The sequence below is a fragment of the Rhipicephalus sanguineus genome, chromosome 5 (assembly GCF_013339695.2).
Source record: "Rhipicephalus sanguineus isolate Rsan-2018 chromosome 5, BIME_Rsan_1.4, whole genome shotgun sequence".
Lineage (NCBI taxonomy): Eukaryota > Metazoa > Arthropoda > Arachnida > Ixodida > Ixodidae > Rhipicephalus > Rhipicephalus sanguineus.
The window spans coordinates 187122643-187139575 of record NC_051180.1 but is presented as its reverse complement, the minus strand read 5'-3'; the positions used below and the strand labels follow the sequence as shown (position 1 = coordinate 187139575).

Genomic DNA, 16933 nt, shown 5'->3' with positions numbered 1-16933 from the left:
ATGCTTCTTATCGCACTCACTATTCTTTGGGGCACACACGCTAGTCAATCTGCACAAAGATCGCAGTTTATCTGGCGATCGTTACAACGTGTCCGAGATGAGAGGGGGGTTTTTAGATGAGCACTGTAGATCTTGCACTGTTATGACCACGTGTGACCCGTCTTACGATGAGTGTTCAGTTGTGAGCAGAAATAGAAATCGGTTAACCCGTGAGATCACTGAGGCGGAGTTAATTGATAGATTAGGTGACGCATGTGTATCACAACCGTCTATTGCTCTTTTTAGGAAAGACTTATGTTTCTTGCGTCGTGAGATGAATTTTGTGCCGACAGCGCACACGTGATGTGTCACGATTTTTGAGCTATATATGTGGTTGCTTGGTTCCGAATAAAATACTGTTGTAAGTCAGCGCTCGTGTGTGTCAAGCCTCTTCTCTGTCTTCGTCCTTTGCGCTTTCAACCTGTGTGATGCCAAACCAACAAGCCCAAACAGCTACCCCATTTGGGCTTTATGAGTATTTACGAATGCCTTTCGGTTTGAGAAACGCAGCTCAGACATTTCAGTGTTTCATAGACGAAGTCACAAGAGGCTTGCCGTTTCGCTTTGCCTATATACTAGACGATCTTCTCGTTGCCAGCAAGGACGCTGGAACGCACAAGGCACATCTACGTGAGCTTTTCACTCGACTGCGTGATTACGACTTTGTCATCAATGTAGAAAAGTGTCAGTTTGGAGTCTCGAAGATAGCATTCCTCAGACAGCAAATCTCTAAAGATGGCATCACTCCTCTACCTGACGAGGTTCAAGCCATCATCGACTACCCGCCTCCCACGTCCATACGTAGTCTGCGACGTTTTCTCGGACTCGTCAATTTTTATCGCCGCTTCGTCCCTACATGCTCTACACTGCTGCAGCCTCTGGAAGCACTGCTCTCGACTTTGAAAGCCGAGTCAGCCGCACTTCCCTGGGACACGGTCGCAGATCAAGCTTTTGCCGCCGTTAAGACCAAACTCGCCCAGGTCACCCTCCTGCACCACCCTTCACCAACTGCTCCCACTAGCCTCATGGTGGACGCTTCTTCAGAAGCAGTTGGAGCCGCCCTTCATCAATGGATCAATGGTGCATGGGCTCCAATTTCCTTCTTTTCCCGAAAGTTACGCGACACTGAGCACCGATACAGTACTTTCGGGCGGGAGCTCCTCGTGGCCTACCTTGCGGTGAGACATTTCAGGTACTGCCTTGAATGGGTGACAATTTGCCATTCTTACTGACCACAAGCCACTTGTTTCGGCTTTACATTCCTGCAGTGCCACGCACACTCCTAGATAACTTCGACACCTTGCTTTCATTGCCGAATTCACCACAGACATATGTTATGTAAAAGGCAGCTTTAACAGTGCAGCGGACGCTCTCAGTTGTATTACCATCAATGCCACGACAGGCACCACCGACCTTTCATTGTCTCTTGCGGAGGCACAGATATTAGACGATGAGCTTCCATGACTTCGATCCTCTAACTTCCCTCCGACTGGAACAAGTCAACTTTCCCGACGACGACGTTACGCTCTGGTGCGATGTTTCACACAACTGCACTCGTATCTATGTTCCTTCACATCAGCGTCGTGCTGTTTTTGACACCCTCCACCCCATCTGCCATCCAGGCGTAAGAGCTACGCAACGCCTGGTCACTGAACGCTATGTCTGGCCGCGCATACGCGCTAACATTCGTGACTGGGTTCGCACTTGCACAGCGTGTCAGCGTACCAAGGTACAACGGCACAGCAAGCCTCCATGGAGAAAATTCTCTCTCCCTGATGCACGTTTCGACACCATTCATTTGGACATTGTCGGGCCTTTACCTCCATGCCGGGGATATACGTATTTGCTTACGTGTATTGACAGGTACACTAGGTGGCCTGAAGCAGCTCCAATGCCTGACATCACGGCAGAAACAGTTGCTCGTACCTTTCTTGCTACGTGGATTAGCCGTTTCGGCGTACCATCAACGGTGACTACTGATCGAGGCAGACAGTTTGAGTCAGCGCTTTTCACCTCTGTCACATCTCTACTGGGCTGTGAGCGCATTCGCACAACTGCGTATCATCCAGCATCAAATGGCATTGTAGAAAGACTCCATCGTCATCTAAAAGCAGCACTCGCCTAGCAGCCTCACGCCGAAGATTGGGTATCGCACCTCCCCATGGGGAACCAGTGCTGGAGTTTTCACGGACAGGGTGCGCCGCCCTGCTGGGCACGGCCGGAAACACTCGGGCATGCAAACAAATACGAGTGGCTGCTAACGTGAACCATGCCGCCGTGCGCGATCATCAAACGAGGAAAAAGAAGCGTCGAGACCGGCGGTATTGTTGTATTCACAAATGCCACAATGAAAAATGTCTTTAATAACTGAAAAAAAAAGTCTAGAGCATAGTTAACTGCCTCGGCTTTGCTTTCCACCGATGCACATGGGTTGGCGCTCTGGAAAACATCAAAGATCTTTTATTTGAAACTGGCCTTGAAAAAGTTAAATAAAGCACATGACAGCTTAGGTTGTGTAAGCATCGCACCATACATTACACATACCGTATTTACTCGATTGTAACGCCTGGGTGACATTTCATTACGTCTAGGAAGAAAAAATAGAATTTTCGGTATTCGATTGTAACGCGAGGGTCGACTTTAGGTTGCAAAACTCTAGAAAAAAAAGTCGCGTTACATTCGAGTAAAACGGTATTATACGTCACTCTCTAGTGCATAGCTCTAGACCGGTTACCGGTTACAAATTCATGACCGCTAGAAAAACTGTGTTGTCTACGCATGTTCCATTGCTGATCACACACTGCATGTCAAACTCGGAACCACCACGAAGTCAATTACCGCTAGGTTCCTCAAAGGCATTTCTTTTTTAAGTATCAGGCTTAGACAACGGTCGCTCGCAAGTTTGCAAACGGTCTGCAGACGATGGCGAGTCGACGTCGTTAAAGCACGAAACCTGCGACATGTTTGTATTTCCGCTAACACCACTGATCTCCACTTTACACCGGCCTTTTTACATTTATTTCACGCTTCACCGTCAGCTTCAAAAACGTTTTTTTAAAGACTGCGATACGAGCATTTAGTGGGCACATGCAAGCCGTTAAAAACACCGTAAAGGAAAGCGTGTAGGGAAACAGCTTCTGTAATATAATACGAGAGCTGTAACTACAGATTACGTAAATGTGATATGCTGGCTCAAAACAGCTGAATGTTCTCATTGCTGCATGAGGCACTAATTTTATTTCAAAGCGGGCACACAACGAGCACACTGCATACACCGTCGAGCTTGCTAGCGCAGTTTGAACACACTTACCTGTAAGTTTACGTCTTAGCAACGTTGCTTGTTGGGCGAGTTGGAACGAGTCAGTCATAGCGTAGTTTAGCGCAAAAAACAGGCAACAGACGAGTGAGAGGACAAGGACACAGCGCATGCGCTGTGTCCTTGTCCTCTCACTCGTCTGTTGCCTGTTTTTTGCGCTAAACTACGCTATGACTGAAGTTTACGTCGTACGGTGCTTGGCACTTCGCCGAAAGGTCACAATCGCTGTCTTTGCGAAAAACCGCTTCTTCCACGTCATAGACATAATTCGCATTTGACAGCTTCCGTCCTTTCGACAGCACACACTCGCGAAGGTACCCGTCCACACACATCACATCACTGAAACCGCAGCTGAAAATAATCGGTGGCATCGCTGCTCGCCTGCTGCGCCACAGTGCAGCGAAGTGTCCCGATCTTCGCTAGTCTTGTGCTTTCCAAAGTACCAACAAAACGACGCACATCGAGCAAAAGCCGCGGTAGTGTCGAATGACGTTCAGCATGCGTTTGAACATGCCACGAGGTATGTGAGGGCACGTTGAAACGTGCCGTCGTACGCCTCGCGGCGGCTCTATATTACTGGATGTTTCTCAGCTAGCTCTCCAGGGCAGCGCAGCTTGTACATTTTAGGTGCCCCACCTGGGCAGCGCTGGCTACCCATCGTGCTTCTCGGTCTTCGTTCAACACTTCGGCCAGAACTTGCCTGCTCTGTAGCCGAGATGGTTTATGGCTGCACACTCCGTTTGCCTGGTGACCTCGTCAGCCCCGTTACTACGCAGAGTGTTTCGGATCCATCTTCTTTCGTCCAGCGTCTGCGGATCTTCATGCAAAACTTGCGCCCATCACCAACTTCAGCTCACACTAAGAATGATGTTTTTCTGCCGGCAAACCTACAAACATCTTCACATGTTTTTGTTCGTGTTGATGTGTCTCGCCGTGCTCTTCAGCCTCGCTATGACGGTCCTTTCCCAATCATCAAGCGTTCTGAACATCATTTTACAATCCTGCGTAATGGGCATGATGACACAGTCAGCATTGAAAAGATCAAGCCGGCATCCATTCTGACAAGCTCCGTCTGATCATTTTCTTTTTCAGGTGCCCACGGCCACTTGTCTGCAGGGGGGCCCATCTGTGGCATCCTTTTCTTCTTCTTCTGGCACGACACACTTGGGACATGAACTGATAGTGGGTGGTCTGCTGAGGAGAAAGAAGAGGTAGTTGGAACGATGGCGGAGATGCATTAATAAACCGTGCTGTCTTTTCGGAACCGCGTTTCAGAGTGCTACAGCGGAATAAAATGTGGGATCACTAGCAATCGATATATGGAACAATATCGAATCTCCCATGCTTCGCGTCTATGGAAGAGCACGTGACCGGTGGGAACGCGTTGACACTTTTCCTGAGATATACTTCATCCATTTATCTTCATACAGAAGAGCTTTTTCGCAATTCCTTCCACCATCACATCCGTGTTTGTAATCACTCTGTGGTAAATACCCCCTAAAAGGCCCTGCCCTTTCGAGCTTGTTAGTGCTAGGGTTCCAATTCGAATTTTTTGCTTGCTTATTAAAAATGTCATCTCATTAATAAAAAATCACATCATCTCCCGCTAAAGGGGACCATGAGGCGATGCCAAGCAGTGTTTCGGCATGTAGAGCCCGCGTTTCAGAGGGGGAGTGGAGAGGGGAGAAAGGGGAAGTGGAGAGGGGGAGAGGGAAGGGGAGAGGGAAATCGGCGAGTGGGAGCGGAGAGAGGAAGTGGAGAGGGGAGTGGGAAAGGGGAGGGGGAGAGAAAGGGGAGGGGAAGTGGAGAGGGTTTGCGCATGCGCAGTAAGGGTGGTCACGCCGCACACCACCACCATCACCACCGGATTGAACTCCGCTATAAGATGCTTCACATCTAAAAGCATTCAATAAGGATTCAATGGGGGCTAGTTGGTACTGCATTGTTCTTGTTCTGCGCTAAAAACTGTAAGAGGGGGACGACACAGGAACACAGACGTGCGCACGTCTGTGTTCCTGTGTCGTCCCCCTGTTATCTAAAAGCATGCCTCCTGGTCGGAGCAGCCACAATTGCGTTTTAATATGCGCAGTTGTCAGTAGCGGGCCCGTCGCTGACAGCCCACTGTGAAGCGGCTACGCCATGTTACACATCCGCCCCTCGCTTTCCAGGGTCAATTGCTGATGGTTTAAAAACTCAGTTTCACTTAAGGGTGAAGAAATGAATGCGATACCAACAAATTGTATTGTTATACGAAGTAAGGCTTGCAGCTAACTATTTTGGATCCGATCTTGCGTAACTCAGCAAAACGTTGGGTTAAGGGAATATGGCCACTCCAGGAACCGAAGCGATTTCGGTTTTCGTTCTGTGAGTCCTCTAAACGCAAAGTAAGCGTTGAGAGCACCGTAAGTTTGCAAGCCGTCTCCTGATGCCTCGAGATAGCGTGCGTGCCAGCGACTGCGCCCTTCGAGCGATGCAGTCCCCCCTCTCCTCTCCTGGCGTCTCTTCATGCTCTTTACGAAAGATGGGAGGGGCGTTTCCTCTCTGTTTAATGAGCAATCGACGGCGGTGGCGCACGCGGGAAGATGTTTCGCTTGCGCTGTCCGTGTGACGGAGCCGGCCGGCTCTAATCTCTGCTTCAGCCGCGTACGTCGCCAGCGCTTGCGAGCTCTTACCCGTGGGTAGAATGCACGGGGTGATGTTATCAATTTGGACTTTATACGGAAAATTAGGGCGACGGCAAAAACCCGTCAAGAGTGTCCATGTAATTGCTATCACAATAAAAATAAAAAGAAAATTCAGGAGTCATTTCACTCTGTGAAGTTGGTGATAAGCGAAGCTGTTTCGCGCACGGCACAGAGGTGACATGGTGGAGGACAGTTTGGTATGCAAGGCCAGGCTGTTAACGTTCAATATGCAAGGCCAGGCTGTTAACGTTCAATATGCAATATGAATGCGAAAGCCTTAGGTGCTTCATCAAACACAAAAATTGACCGTCGGCAGCGTCAATCGATTGACGCAAAAAGTAATCATCACGTGATGGTGTCATCATGACGTCGTATATCGTCAAACCTTGTGACGTTGTCATGGCATCATATATCGTGATGTTACGTGATGACATCATCATATGACATCGTCGCTTTGCACTGCTTCCGGGATCGGTGCGTCGATCATGGAGGTAGTGCAAAATCAGGTGAGCTGCAGAAAGCTTGCAGAGAGGGAGGGGGAGGATCGACACATTGATCGAGAAGAAAAAGAACCTGGCGTTTGCCTTGGAGTTGTCTAGGGGAATGCATTAAGGACAGTGGGACTATTTGGTATTGAGGCATAGTTGTACTTCACGGCGTTTGTCTACAACGTTTGCTGATAACCACATAGATGTATTTAGAGTGTTATTTCATAACGTACAATTTTATTGATCCAGTATTTCATTTTTTTGCTAGTGTCGAAAATAATCACCGAAGTGATTAATCCAGAACACTCATCTGCATGAGCCCTTATTTTTGCATTATTGAGTGAAATATTGAGTTCTCCTGAGATTATTTTTTCCATGAGATTTGCAATGAATCGAAATATTTCTAGCTCTTCATCAGAGCCCCATCATGATTATTCAGGTGCTTGGATGTTAATGCAATATGCTTCTCTAGTGCACTCCAGGATGTAAAATTAGCTGCTACAGAGTGCTCCCAGATGCAAATTTATCTGTTCCAAAATGGAAATTTTTGCTGCTCTAAAGTGCTCCAATATGGAAATTTTGCTGCTCCAAAAATTGCTCCAAATCAGAAGTCCTCGGTAGCATCACTGATAATCACATCATTCTTTTGGTACATTAAACCCCAACAATTATTATATTATTTGGACACCATCAGGGCACCGCCACTCGTCCCATTGAAGTAATGTAAGCCCACGACCAAAATTGGGATGCCCCACACTGCGCCATTCGTCCTTTCAGACTCTGGCTGGCTGATAGGGTGCAAAGTTGAACGCCATGACAAGCTGTCAACGATGTTTACAATGTTTTTGCTAGGTTGCCAGCACTGCAAGGTGGCCCTGGTTATGGCTGGAGGTCATGCCAGTGTCAAAATCCATACATACATGACCTGGTCGTGTTGCTGTAGGCGTCGGAAGAGTTTTGGCGGCACCTGGTGCTGTGGTTAGCCTCGCGATGGCATGTCTGAGTTTCGCTATGGTGGCTAGAAGGAGAGGTGTCAGCATCGTCTCGGCCGCGCCTTCAAAGGAGGCATGCTGGTATTTCATGCCGCCGCGGGGCGGCACGCACGTCAGTACCGAGATCTGTCGCGAACACCCGCCGACCGCCGGCGCCGCACGTTTCGCTTGCACGTGTTCTCACAACGTCTGCGGTGTGCCGATTTGAACTTGATCGGTACATACCGATGTGACCATGCCACAGTGATGTGTAAACAGCAAAGACACTGCTTTGCACCTGGGTGCATTGTAAGAATGTGTCAAAATAAATGTCTTGCTTGTACAAACAGACCTTGGTTTTCGATGCGCAAGTCATAAAAGTTAGGGGTGTGCGAATATTTGAGTTTCGAATTCGAATTGAATAACCTAATCGAATAATTCAATTCGACTTTCGAATAGCTAGTATTCGAAGTTTCGTATAATTTGACAGGACGAATATCTAAAACGCGACAAAGGTGCAACTTGGTTAGGGTGGAGTGGATAAAAGTAACGCTAACATCGGTACAGTAGGCCTTTCGTGAAAACTTTCACCGATATGATATCTGTTACAAAAGCGAGTGCATGTTTATTTCAAAGACGATCACGTAATTTGCACGCGTAAAAAAAAAAAGAACATGAGAAAACTGCCAAGCTCTTCACAACTTCGCCTCTGAAACGAAGGCATGGACTTTCCTTGCCTAGTTCGGTCGCGTATGCTGCAGGCGACCTAATACATTCCGACTGCGGCCCGCGAAACCCGCGGTGCTTGGATTCATATATGAAAATTTGTTCCCGCTGTGCAGTTGTCACTGCCGCACCGCACCACTCGTTCAAGAACTCCCATCGCTCCGGCGCGTAGTGAAACACTGCTGTCAATGAGTGCCCAAAGATTGTTGGGCCCCGAGTACACATCGAAATAAAGCAGTATTGCACGACCACAGATGGAGCACATTTGAAGCCGTATTCCACGACCATAGGAAAAAAAACTAGCTACCGTACCCACTTTTTTTAGCCGTTGAGAGGGCCCCTGCTAACTGGAGTGACGGTTCTTCTATCAACATGCCTGCGCGCCCAGAAAAGCAGAAGAAAAATACTCTTCTGAACAAGCGCGTAATAAAGCTGCCACCAACCCGTAGCGTCCCCGATTTTTCCTTTGTCTTGCCGTAACTGGTGGTACAAGTTTCATGTAAATATACGTACTATTCCATATTTTTTACCACTATTCAGCACTATTCGATTCGAATTCGATTCGAGATGAAATTTCACTATTCGCACACCCCTAATAAAAATAACGCATTCAAGTATGGTTGCTGATACCTTTACCTGCATTGAGACGTCACGGAGAACACTGTGGCATCAAAGTGAAAACTGCACGGACGTTGTTTTGGTGTCAAGCTCACGGCAAGTCATTCTTGATTCCCTGTCTTCCAGCGCTTCGGGGTGCGAGTGGAAAACGTAGCTGATATACAAGGAAGTAAATTGAAAACATTAGTTTTCAGTGCCAATGCACGCTTTGTAGCGAGCCGCCAGAAAAGTGCCAGCTAGCCTTTGTTATAATCCGCATGGTAGCGTGAAATAGTTGCAACGAAAAGCGGCTGCTACGCGCGCGTGGGCATCTCTGAGCCGACAGCAGCGCCACCGCATCTGGATGAATTCTCGCTCCCTCTCTGGCACGCTGATGCTGACACCTTTCCTTCTAGCCACCATAGTTTCGCGTTGTTTTGGCGGGAACGGGTGTCTAACTTCACACGGGTTCGTCAGTGATGCTTTGGTTGGGTCAATCCGAATGAGCTTAATCTGCACTAATCTGGGTTGGCTTAATCTGGCTATACTCAGTCATAAAACTGGCTAAGCAATTTCAACTTACTCAAATTTGACTTGTTCAGGATTAGATTAATCCAAATTAGCTTACACTGGCTTAATCCGGATCGGCTTAATGTGGCCATACTAAGTCATCGAACTGGCTACGCAATTTGAACTTACTCAAAATTCACTTGTTCAAAATTAGATGAACCTGGATTAGCTTAATCCGGCTTTATCTGGATTGGCCTAATTACGTAGCCAGTCATCGAACTGGCTACGTAATCTCAACTTACTCAAAATGAACTTGTTCAAGATTAGCTTAAACCGGGCTAATCCGGAGTGGCTTAATCTGGCCATACTCAGTCAATAACTGGCTGGGCAATCTCAAATTACTCAAAATTGACTTGTCCAAGATTACGTTAATATGGATTAGCTTAATCCAGCTGAATCCGGACCGGCTTAATGTGGCCTAATCAGTCATCCAACTGGCTAGGCAATCTCAACTTACTCAAAATTAACTTGTTCAAGACTACCTTAATCCGGATTAGCTTAATCAGGCTTTGCTTAATGTGGCCGCACTGATCCATCCAACTGGCTAGGCATTCTCGACTTACTCAAAATTAACTTGTTCAGGATTAGCTTAATCCAGCTTAATCCGGATCTACCTAATGTGGCCATACTCAGTCGTTGAACTGGCTATGCAATCTCAACTTACTCAAGATTAACTTGTTCAATATTAGCTTAATCCGGAGCCTAATCTGGGCTAATCCAGATTGGCGTAATCTGGCCATACTCCGTGAACTGGCCGGGCAATCTCAACTTACTCAAAATTGACTTGTTCAGGATTACATTCATCCAGATTAGCTTAATCCGGTCTAATCCGCATTGGCTTAATGTGACCTTACTCAGTCATTCAACTGGCTAGGCAATTTCAACTTCCTCAAAATTAACTTGACTACCTTAATCCGGATTAACTTAATTTGGCTTCGTTTAATGTGGCCATACTGATTCATCCAACTGGCTAAGCATTCTCGACTTACTCAAAATTGACTTGTTCAGGATTACCTCAATCCAGATTAGGTTAATCCTGCTGAATCCGGATTAACTTAATCCAGTCGAGTGTAATCTACCTCATGCCTAGGCCATCTCATCTTGGCCCGTATTAGCATAATTGAATTGAATTGAACACTGCCTTATTTGGTCCTGCAATTAGCGTAATCCGACATAATCCACACAAATCTGGCATAATTTGGATTAATTGGTTCGCATCCACTAGTATTGGTCCAAGCTTAATTGGGCCGGTATATACTGGCCTAACTAGGCTTTTTTAAGCTTAACTTGGCTTAATCCGGCAGCCTTATTGGTATCGATTAGTATCGATCAGTACGATTGATATCGATTAGTATTGATTGGCTTCATTAAGCTTAATTAGCCTGAGCTATGAATAACTTGTCTTAACTAGGCTTATCTAGGCTTAAGTAGGCATAGGCAATATGGGCTGAATTTCTGTTGACTCCGCACGGCCTAATGAAAAGCGTAACAGCTCCTCGGTAATAGAAGCTGTAATAGAGACACAATGGTTATGCCATGCAGCTATAGCAAGACAAGTATTTAATTTGAGCATGAATTTGTCCAAGAGCATGTTCACAGCCAGCAATCAAAATGCACAGTCATATGCTGCGACAAGTCAACAACTAATCTGTACTATTCTGTACTTTGCAATAGAGTGAACTTGGGCGTGTTGGTTAAGCATGATGAACCACACAGCGTGAGTAAACAACGGGGACACAGGAAGGGAACACACACAACGCTGACTTACAACAAAATTTATTGAAGCAACATTTCACATATATACAGGGGATCAGCCAACCACTGCGCATGTCATAGCAGATAACTTTCTAATCAACTTGGAAAAGCCGAACGGAGAAATTGCAATTCTTTATCTGATAAAAATATCGACGGCAAACTAACACATTTGTCACCCAACCTTTGAATCATCTCTGCTTCAGTTATTTCACGGACATATTTATTTCTATGTTTACAAACCACGTCAGCTTCCTGAAAGACTGGTTATGGCACGTGCAGTCATTACAGTGCAGAGCGAGAAGGCCTCCCTGTCCTTTCGTGACATTGCTGGCATGCTCACGGAACCTTTCGTTGATACATCGGCCCGTTTGGCCGATGTAATGTTTACCACAACTTAGCGGTATAGAATACAGTCAGCTCACTCCAAATTGGTGAAAAGAAGCGTGGCTTGTTTTTGTTTCAGAAATGCTGTGTCAAAGTCATGTGCCCATCTAATGATAGAAGCAGTGCAGCTCCAATCTGAGCGCTTATCTCTAGCGGGCTATCCGATGCATTTGCAAATTTCACTAGCTGAAGGACTGCTCAAAAAACTGGTGCGACCACCTGAGGCGCGACCAAGTAACACGAAGAACAAAGTGGTCATCCCTTACATTCATAAGGTGGCACACAATCTCAAACGAATCGCTCAGAAGTCACATGTTCCAACTGCATTCTCTGCCCCGCTTAAGTTGGCCTCTTTGTGTAGGTTAACTCAACCAGACAGAGCTATCGATGAAGAAGTTTCTTGCGCAAAGAAACACCGAGCGCCTTTTCAAGACTGCGCAGTAGGCGTAGTTTATTCTATACCGCTAAGTTGTGGTAAACATTACATCGGCCAAACGGGCCGATGTATCAATGAAAGGTTCCGTGAGCATGCCAGCAATGTCACGAAAGGACAGGGAGGCCTTCTCGCTCTGCACTGTAATGACTGCACGTGCAAACCAGTCTTTCAGGAAGCTGACGTGGTTTGTAAACATAGAAATAAATATGTCCGTGAAATAATTGAAGCAGAGATGATTCAAAGGTTGGGTGACAAATGTGTTAGTTCGCCGTCGATATTTTTATCAGATAAAGAATTGCAATTTCTCCGTTCGGCTTTTCCAAGTTGATTAGAAAGTTATCTGCTATGACATGCGCAGTGGTTGGCTGATCCCCTGTATATATGTGAAATGTTGCTTCAATAAATTTTGTTGTAAGTCAGCGCTGTGTGTGTTCCCTTCCTGTGTCCCCGTTGTTTACTCGCGCTGTGTGGTTCATCATTATTCTGTACTGTCTGTCGAATGCCAGCGGTCACGTTTTACTTGCTCCTCCCATTTTTTCTTCGTTCGCTGTTACGAGGGAACTGAAACATTCGTTGGCCTTTTGCATGTGAAATAGTACACAGTGGCACACAGCAGCATGTCATAGCGGTCAAAGAACTGATCTAATAACTTAAACACCAAAGCGTTAGGAGCACCGTCCCTGCGCTAGCCACTGCACTCCGCCTGGCACTTTTGAACCAATATGGCTCTTTACGAAGAAACAGCGTTGCGGAGTGGGTCAGAAGGTGTCTCCACCCTGGTAGCAGAGGCGCTGGCATTGAGGCACCCTATGGGACTCCTCGTCATGGCGCCACCTAGTGGCGTTTGAGGAGACGATCAGAAGCGCCGAACACTATCTGGTCGCACCGTGGGGTGGAGTGTCGACACCTCAAGTATTTTTCTTACAGTGTGCTCGAAAACGCGTGCCTCTACAACTGTTCTCCTGTGCACCTCTTCTCAAGAGCACTGTTATTGTGTACATTTTTCGTCGTCCTTGAAGTTCCAACCGGCTTCTCTTTTCCGATTTTATCTGGCAGTCACTTTAAATTTAAATCAGGTAGCATAGCTCATGTATCTTCCCACCCAGGAGTATCACGATACATTCACTGACTGATAAATAAGACACCAATAATCCAGTCATACTTGATAATTCAGACAGCTTCACGGAACCGTCAGTGGCCCCATTGAGTTAATGTGTAACAACGACCAATATTTTGGACAGCCAGCTCTACAATCAATTATCCGGGCCACGGTGGTAGAATAGGAGAGGTGGCCAAATGGCGCCACTTTGCACAATGGGGCAGCAAGGGTACTCCAGGCTCATTTCTCTGCTCTGCTGTGCTTGAAAGTACATCGCCAGTGGGTGTTGCGAGCATTCATACTGTATTTTACATCTCTGACTTTTGAGGAATAGTGTTGTGTTGCAGTGCCATGCACGAGACAAATCTTCAATTACACTGAATACTTGCCATAACTTAAAGTGGACATTTTGTGCTGATTTACACTTTCAGCATGACTTCGGATGCTTTGCTTATCCCTTGTTTATTTGATTGCATTATTTCTCTGTTTTGCTGCTGCCCGCCACAGAGGCCAAGTTTCAAAACAACTCTGAGAAAGGGGATGCTAACGTGTTAACACTTGTGGGAACCATGCACAACCAGCTATCTCGAGATAGCACCACGTGCTCCAGAGTGGTGGTGCACGTGGCCCACTTGCGAATTATAAAAGGGGCAGCATGTGCGCTGGCACGGAGACTGGCGTGCCAGACAAGATCCAGGTGTCACTTCTTTGCTTCTGTGACTCACAAATTGTGCTTTTGGGATGTGTGGCAAGATTTCTTGCCACACATCTTGAAGAAATTTAGACTATAGCGTAGGAACTCTTCATTTTCATTTTCTTCATTTTCTTGAAGAAATTTAGACTATAGCGTAGGAACTCTTTGTGACAGGGACTTCCTTTCAAGCATCTTGGCGGCAGCATTTCTCTCAGTTACTCGTCGAGCAAAATTTTAAAAAGGTGGCCTGATGAACTTCCTGGCATTGAGCGGCAGCGGTGGTCGGTGTTTTGACAGCTCACCATTGAGAGGCTTTTGTAAAATGCTCTGCATGCAAAGTTCAAGGGTCTTCGCTACAGGTTAATGAGGAAACTTCGAAGACCTATGAGCAGCTTCACCAGTTTGTCAGTTGCATAAAACAGGCCTCTTGATGAGCAATGAACCTGTTCTGCTCAAACTTGGGAAGGATCGCTGGCACAAGGGCAAGCAATCTTTCTTACCTTTCTGTTCACACTTTCACTGCCTCCTTTCGTTTTGAGAGCAGCTTCAGTTGGTGCCTTTTGAAGGTGAATAGTTTGCGCCCAGCTGTCATATTGTGCCTTCCGTAAGTGTTTCGTGCTGCATGTGCAGCGCAGGGTTTCTCAACCACTAGCAGCCAGCCCAAAGGAGTGCTTTACTTCAATGCAGGCCATGGATCGGCACCTGAAGGTGCTGCTGCAGGAGCGGGCTCGACTGGGACGCTTCCGCTTTGCCACACGGCAGGAGCTCAAGGGCCTCGACGACGTCTGCCCCGTGTGCCTTCAGCGCATGAGCTTGGCTCGTGTCACCCCGTGCCGCCACATGTTTCACGGCGACTGCCTGCGCCGGAGCATCAAGGATCGCACCACTTGTCCCATGTGCAAGCAAGAGCTGTGGTGCTGATGTTCACCATGGACTCTCGAGTAATGACTGCTCGCTCAAAGGAGCTTTTCTGTTGGCCTTCCCTCCTCACGAGTGAAATCCAGCTTGGTGTGCAGCTACTCATCCCGTGAGTTGTTAGATGAGCTCAACAAATTTTTTTACCATCTTTCTTGTGCCCTCCGACACCAGTGAGTCCACTGGGGACACTTTAGTTTGGTGCAAGCGTGTGGTTGCTTACTCTTCAACTAGTTTTAGTGCTTTTGTTCTTCTGCTCTGTCAGCTATTTTTCACTGCAGGCACATGCACTTGTGACGGCCCTGAACACTGTTAGTCATAGTCAGCCGCTCTCTTTTGCTAACGTGTCTGTGGTAATCAGTTTTGCTTATGATTGAAACATAGAGATTGCCAAAGCGGAGACATCAGAATTGCTGGGTAATGTTGTCGTACTTCAACTGCTGTCACACGTGATTGTGGTTTTGTCCAGCCTGCTTTGTAACTGAATTGTAATTTATGCTGACAAGTTGTACTGCACGACGTAGAACTGTTGTGTCTGTGTGTCTCAGTCGATTGATTCTCTTGAAGTGCGCAGTGTAGGTCGTTCTTTAGCTGTATGTCCTATACATTTATTACTACATTTCTTTTTACATTGTTGCAGTCTGGCAAAAAAATGCTGGCCATGTCTGACCACAGCTTTCTGAAAGCATTGTTGCTGGAACTTGACCTAATAATATACCTGCAATGTGTAAAAATTTTTTTTCTAGTAAAAACAACGTACCACTTACCAGACGAAGAGCATTTATTGCAGTATACAACATATACCATATATAGTGCATGAACCTTTTCTTTTTAAATTTAAAATCTGAAGTTGGGGGGGTTGACTTACATTTGAAACTGAAACATGTCCCACTAGTAACTGCACAATAAATTAGAAATCAGGGATGCTACAGCATGGTTACCACTTTACCTTTGCTGTCTGGCTCTACCCATCACATATAATGCCGCACACATCTTTTCACACTTATGTAGCCGCTGTTTGTCGTCAGGAATGCCACAGCTGATTAGAACAGCGGCTGTTCCATCAACAATCGACACTCCCATAAGAGCCGTGCATGCCATATATGGAGTGTCGATCGTTGATAGAAATCGAGCTGCTGTTCCAGTCAGCAGTGCCACACCCGACAGTAAACAGCGGCTCAGCAGCACTTTGTTTGGGAAGTACCAGTAATCGATGAAAGAGCTTTCTTTGGCTGTTGTGCATATTTTTTTTAAGACCACGTACTATTGCTGCACCTTGTTGTGCTCCATTTTCAAGAATGCTCTAGGCAATAAAATCTTTCGATGCTCATTCACAGCTGAGTTCAAGAGGGCTGCTATTCTCCAAGCCAAAAAAAAATAATAATAAAAGGTTGGGACAGCACACAGTGCTCCGTGCAAGTCCAGTGATTACATTAATTGAAATTCGTTATGGAGTGCGGTTGTGTCTTTTTTTTATATTTGGGGCTTGACTTGTGTTCATGTAACTGCGGTGTGCTCAATCATCGCCGCTTGCAGAGTCCATTTCGAGCTGGTGCTGTGTCGTGGTGCACACTCGTCACACAGGAAATCGTCTTCGCCGACATCCAAGCTTTTTGAGATTACAATGAGTTTAAAGGTTTTGGATACAATGTCCATTGACAGCAAGCTTCACACAGGCTTTATCCAGCACAGTGACTTACATTCGAAACTGAAACGTGGCATCTCGAGCCGTCTGGTTGGCATCCGCTGGTAGCTTGCCATCCATTCCGTGTACTACTGTGTTTGGTATTCAAGCTTAGAAGGCCGCTTCATGCTGAAGTCCAGTGGTTGCAGCATGCCTGTGAGACTGCCTGGAATAACAGCCATGTCTGTGCCAATCTGGTGCAGCTGTTCCTTGATATTGTCCGTCAAGTAACCACAGAAGCTCTCCAAGACCAAGAGTCACTGCTTGGCCAACAAGGTGCCTGGGCTGTTCTGCCAGACCTTTCGTCACCAGCACACAATCATCCACCCCTTTTCTTGGGCACAGACTGATTCCCTCGGGAAAACTTTGTTGGGAATTCTGTTTCCTCTCAATACAACATATAACCTCTGCCCATTCGTGGTAATACAGAGCGTAACTGTGCAGCATTGGTTCTCAGCGCGGGTTGTCTGCACGATGACGCTCTTCTTACCCTTAACTTCGACTGTACAGTTTTTCAGGACAGTCAGACCACACAGGGTTCTGGTCAGCATTTGCTGTTTAGGACAATATGCAAT

The 16933-nt window shown here is 46.6% G+C and overlaps 1 protein-coding gene across 5 annotated transcripts in view; it reads left to right on the top strand.

Moving 5' to 3' along the window:
* LOC119394520 (uncharacterized) overlaps positions 1-14786 on the top strand; it is an 85089-nt gene extending 70303 nt beyond the window's left edge. For all 5 annotated transcript variants that reach the window (XM_037661845.2, XM_037661843.2, XM_037661844.2 and 2 more), the window contains one exon: positions 14447-14786. In XM_037661845.2, coding sequence (XP_037517773.1) covers positions 14447-14680 — 234 coding nt within the window. In that variant the 3' untranslated portion in view covers positions 14681-14786. The remainder of the gene's footprint in view (positions 1-14446) is intronic.
* Positions 14787-16933: the final 2147 nt, after the last annotated feature.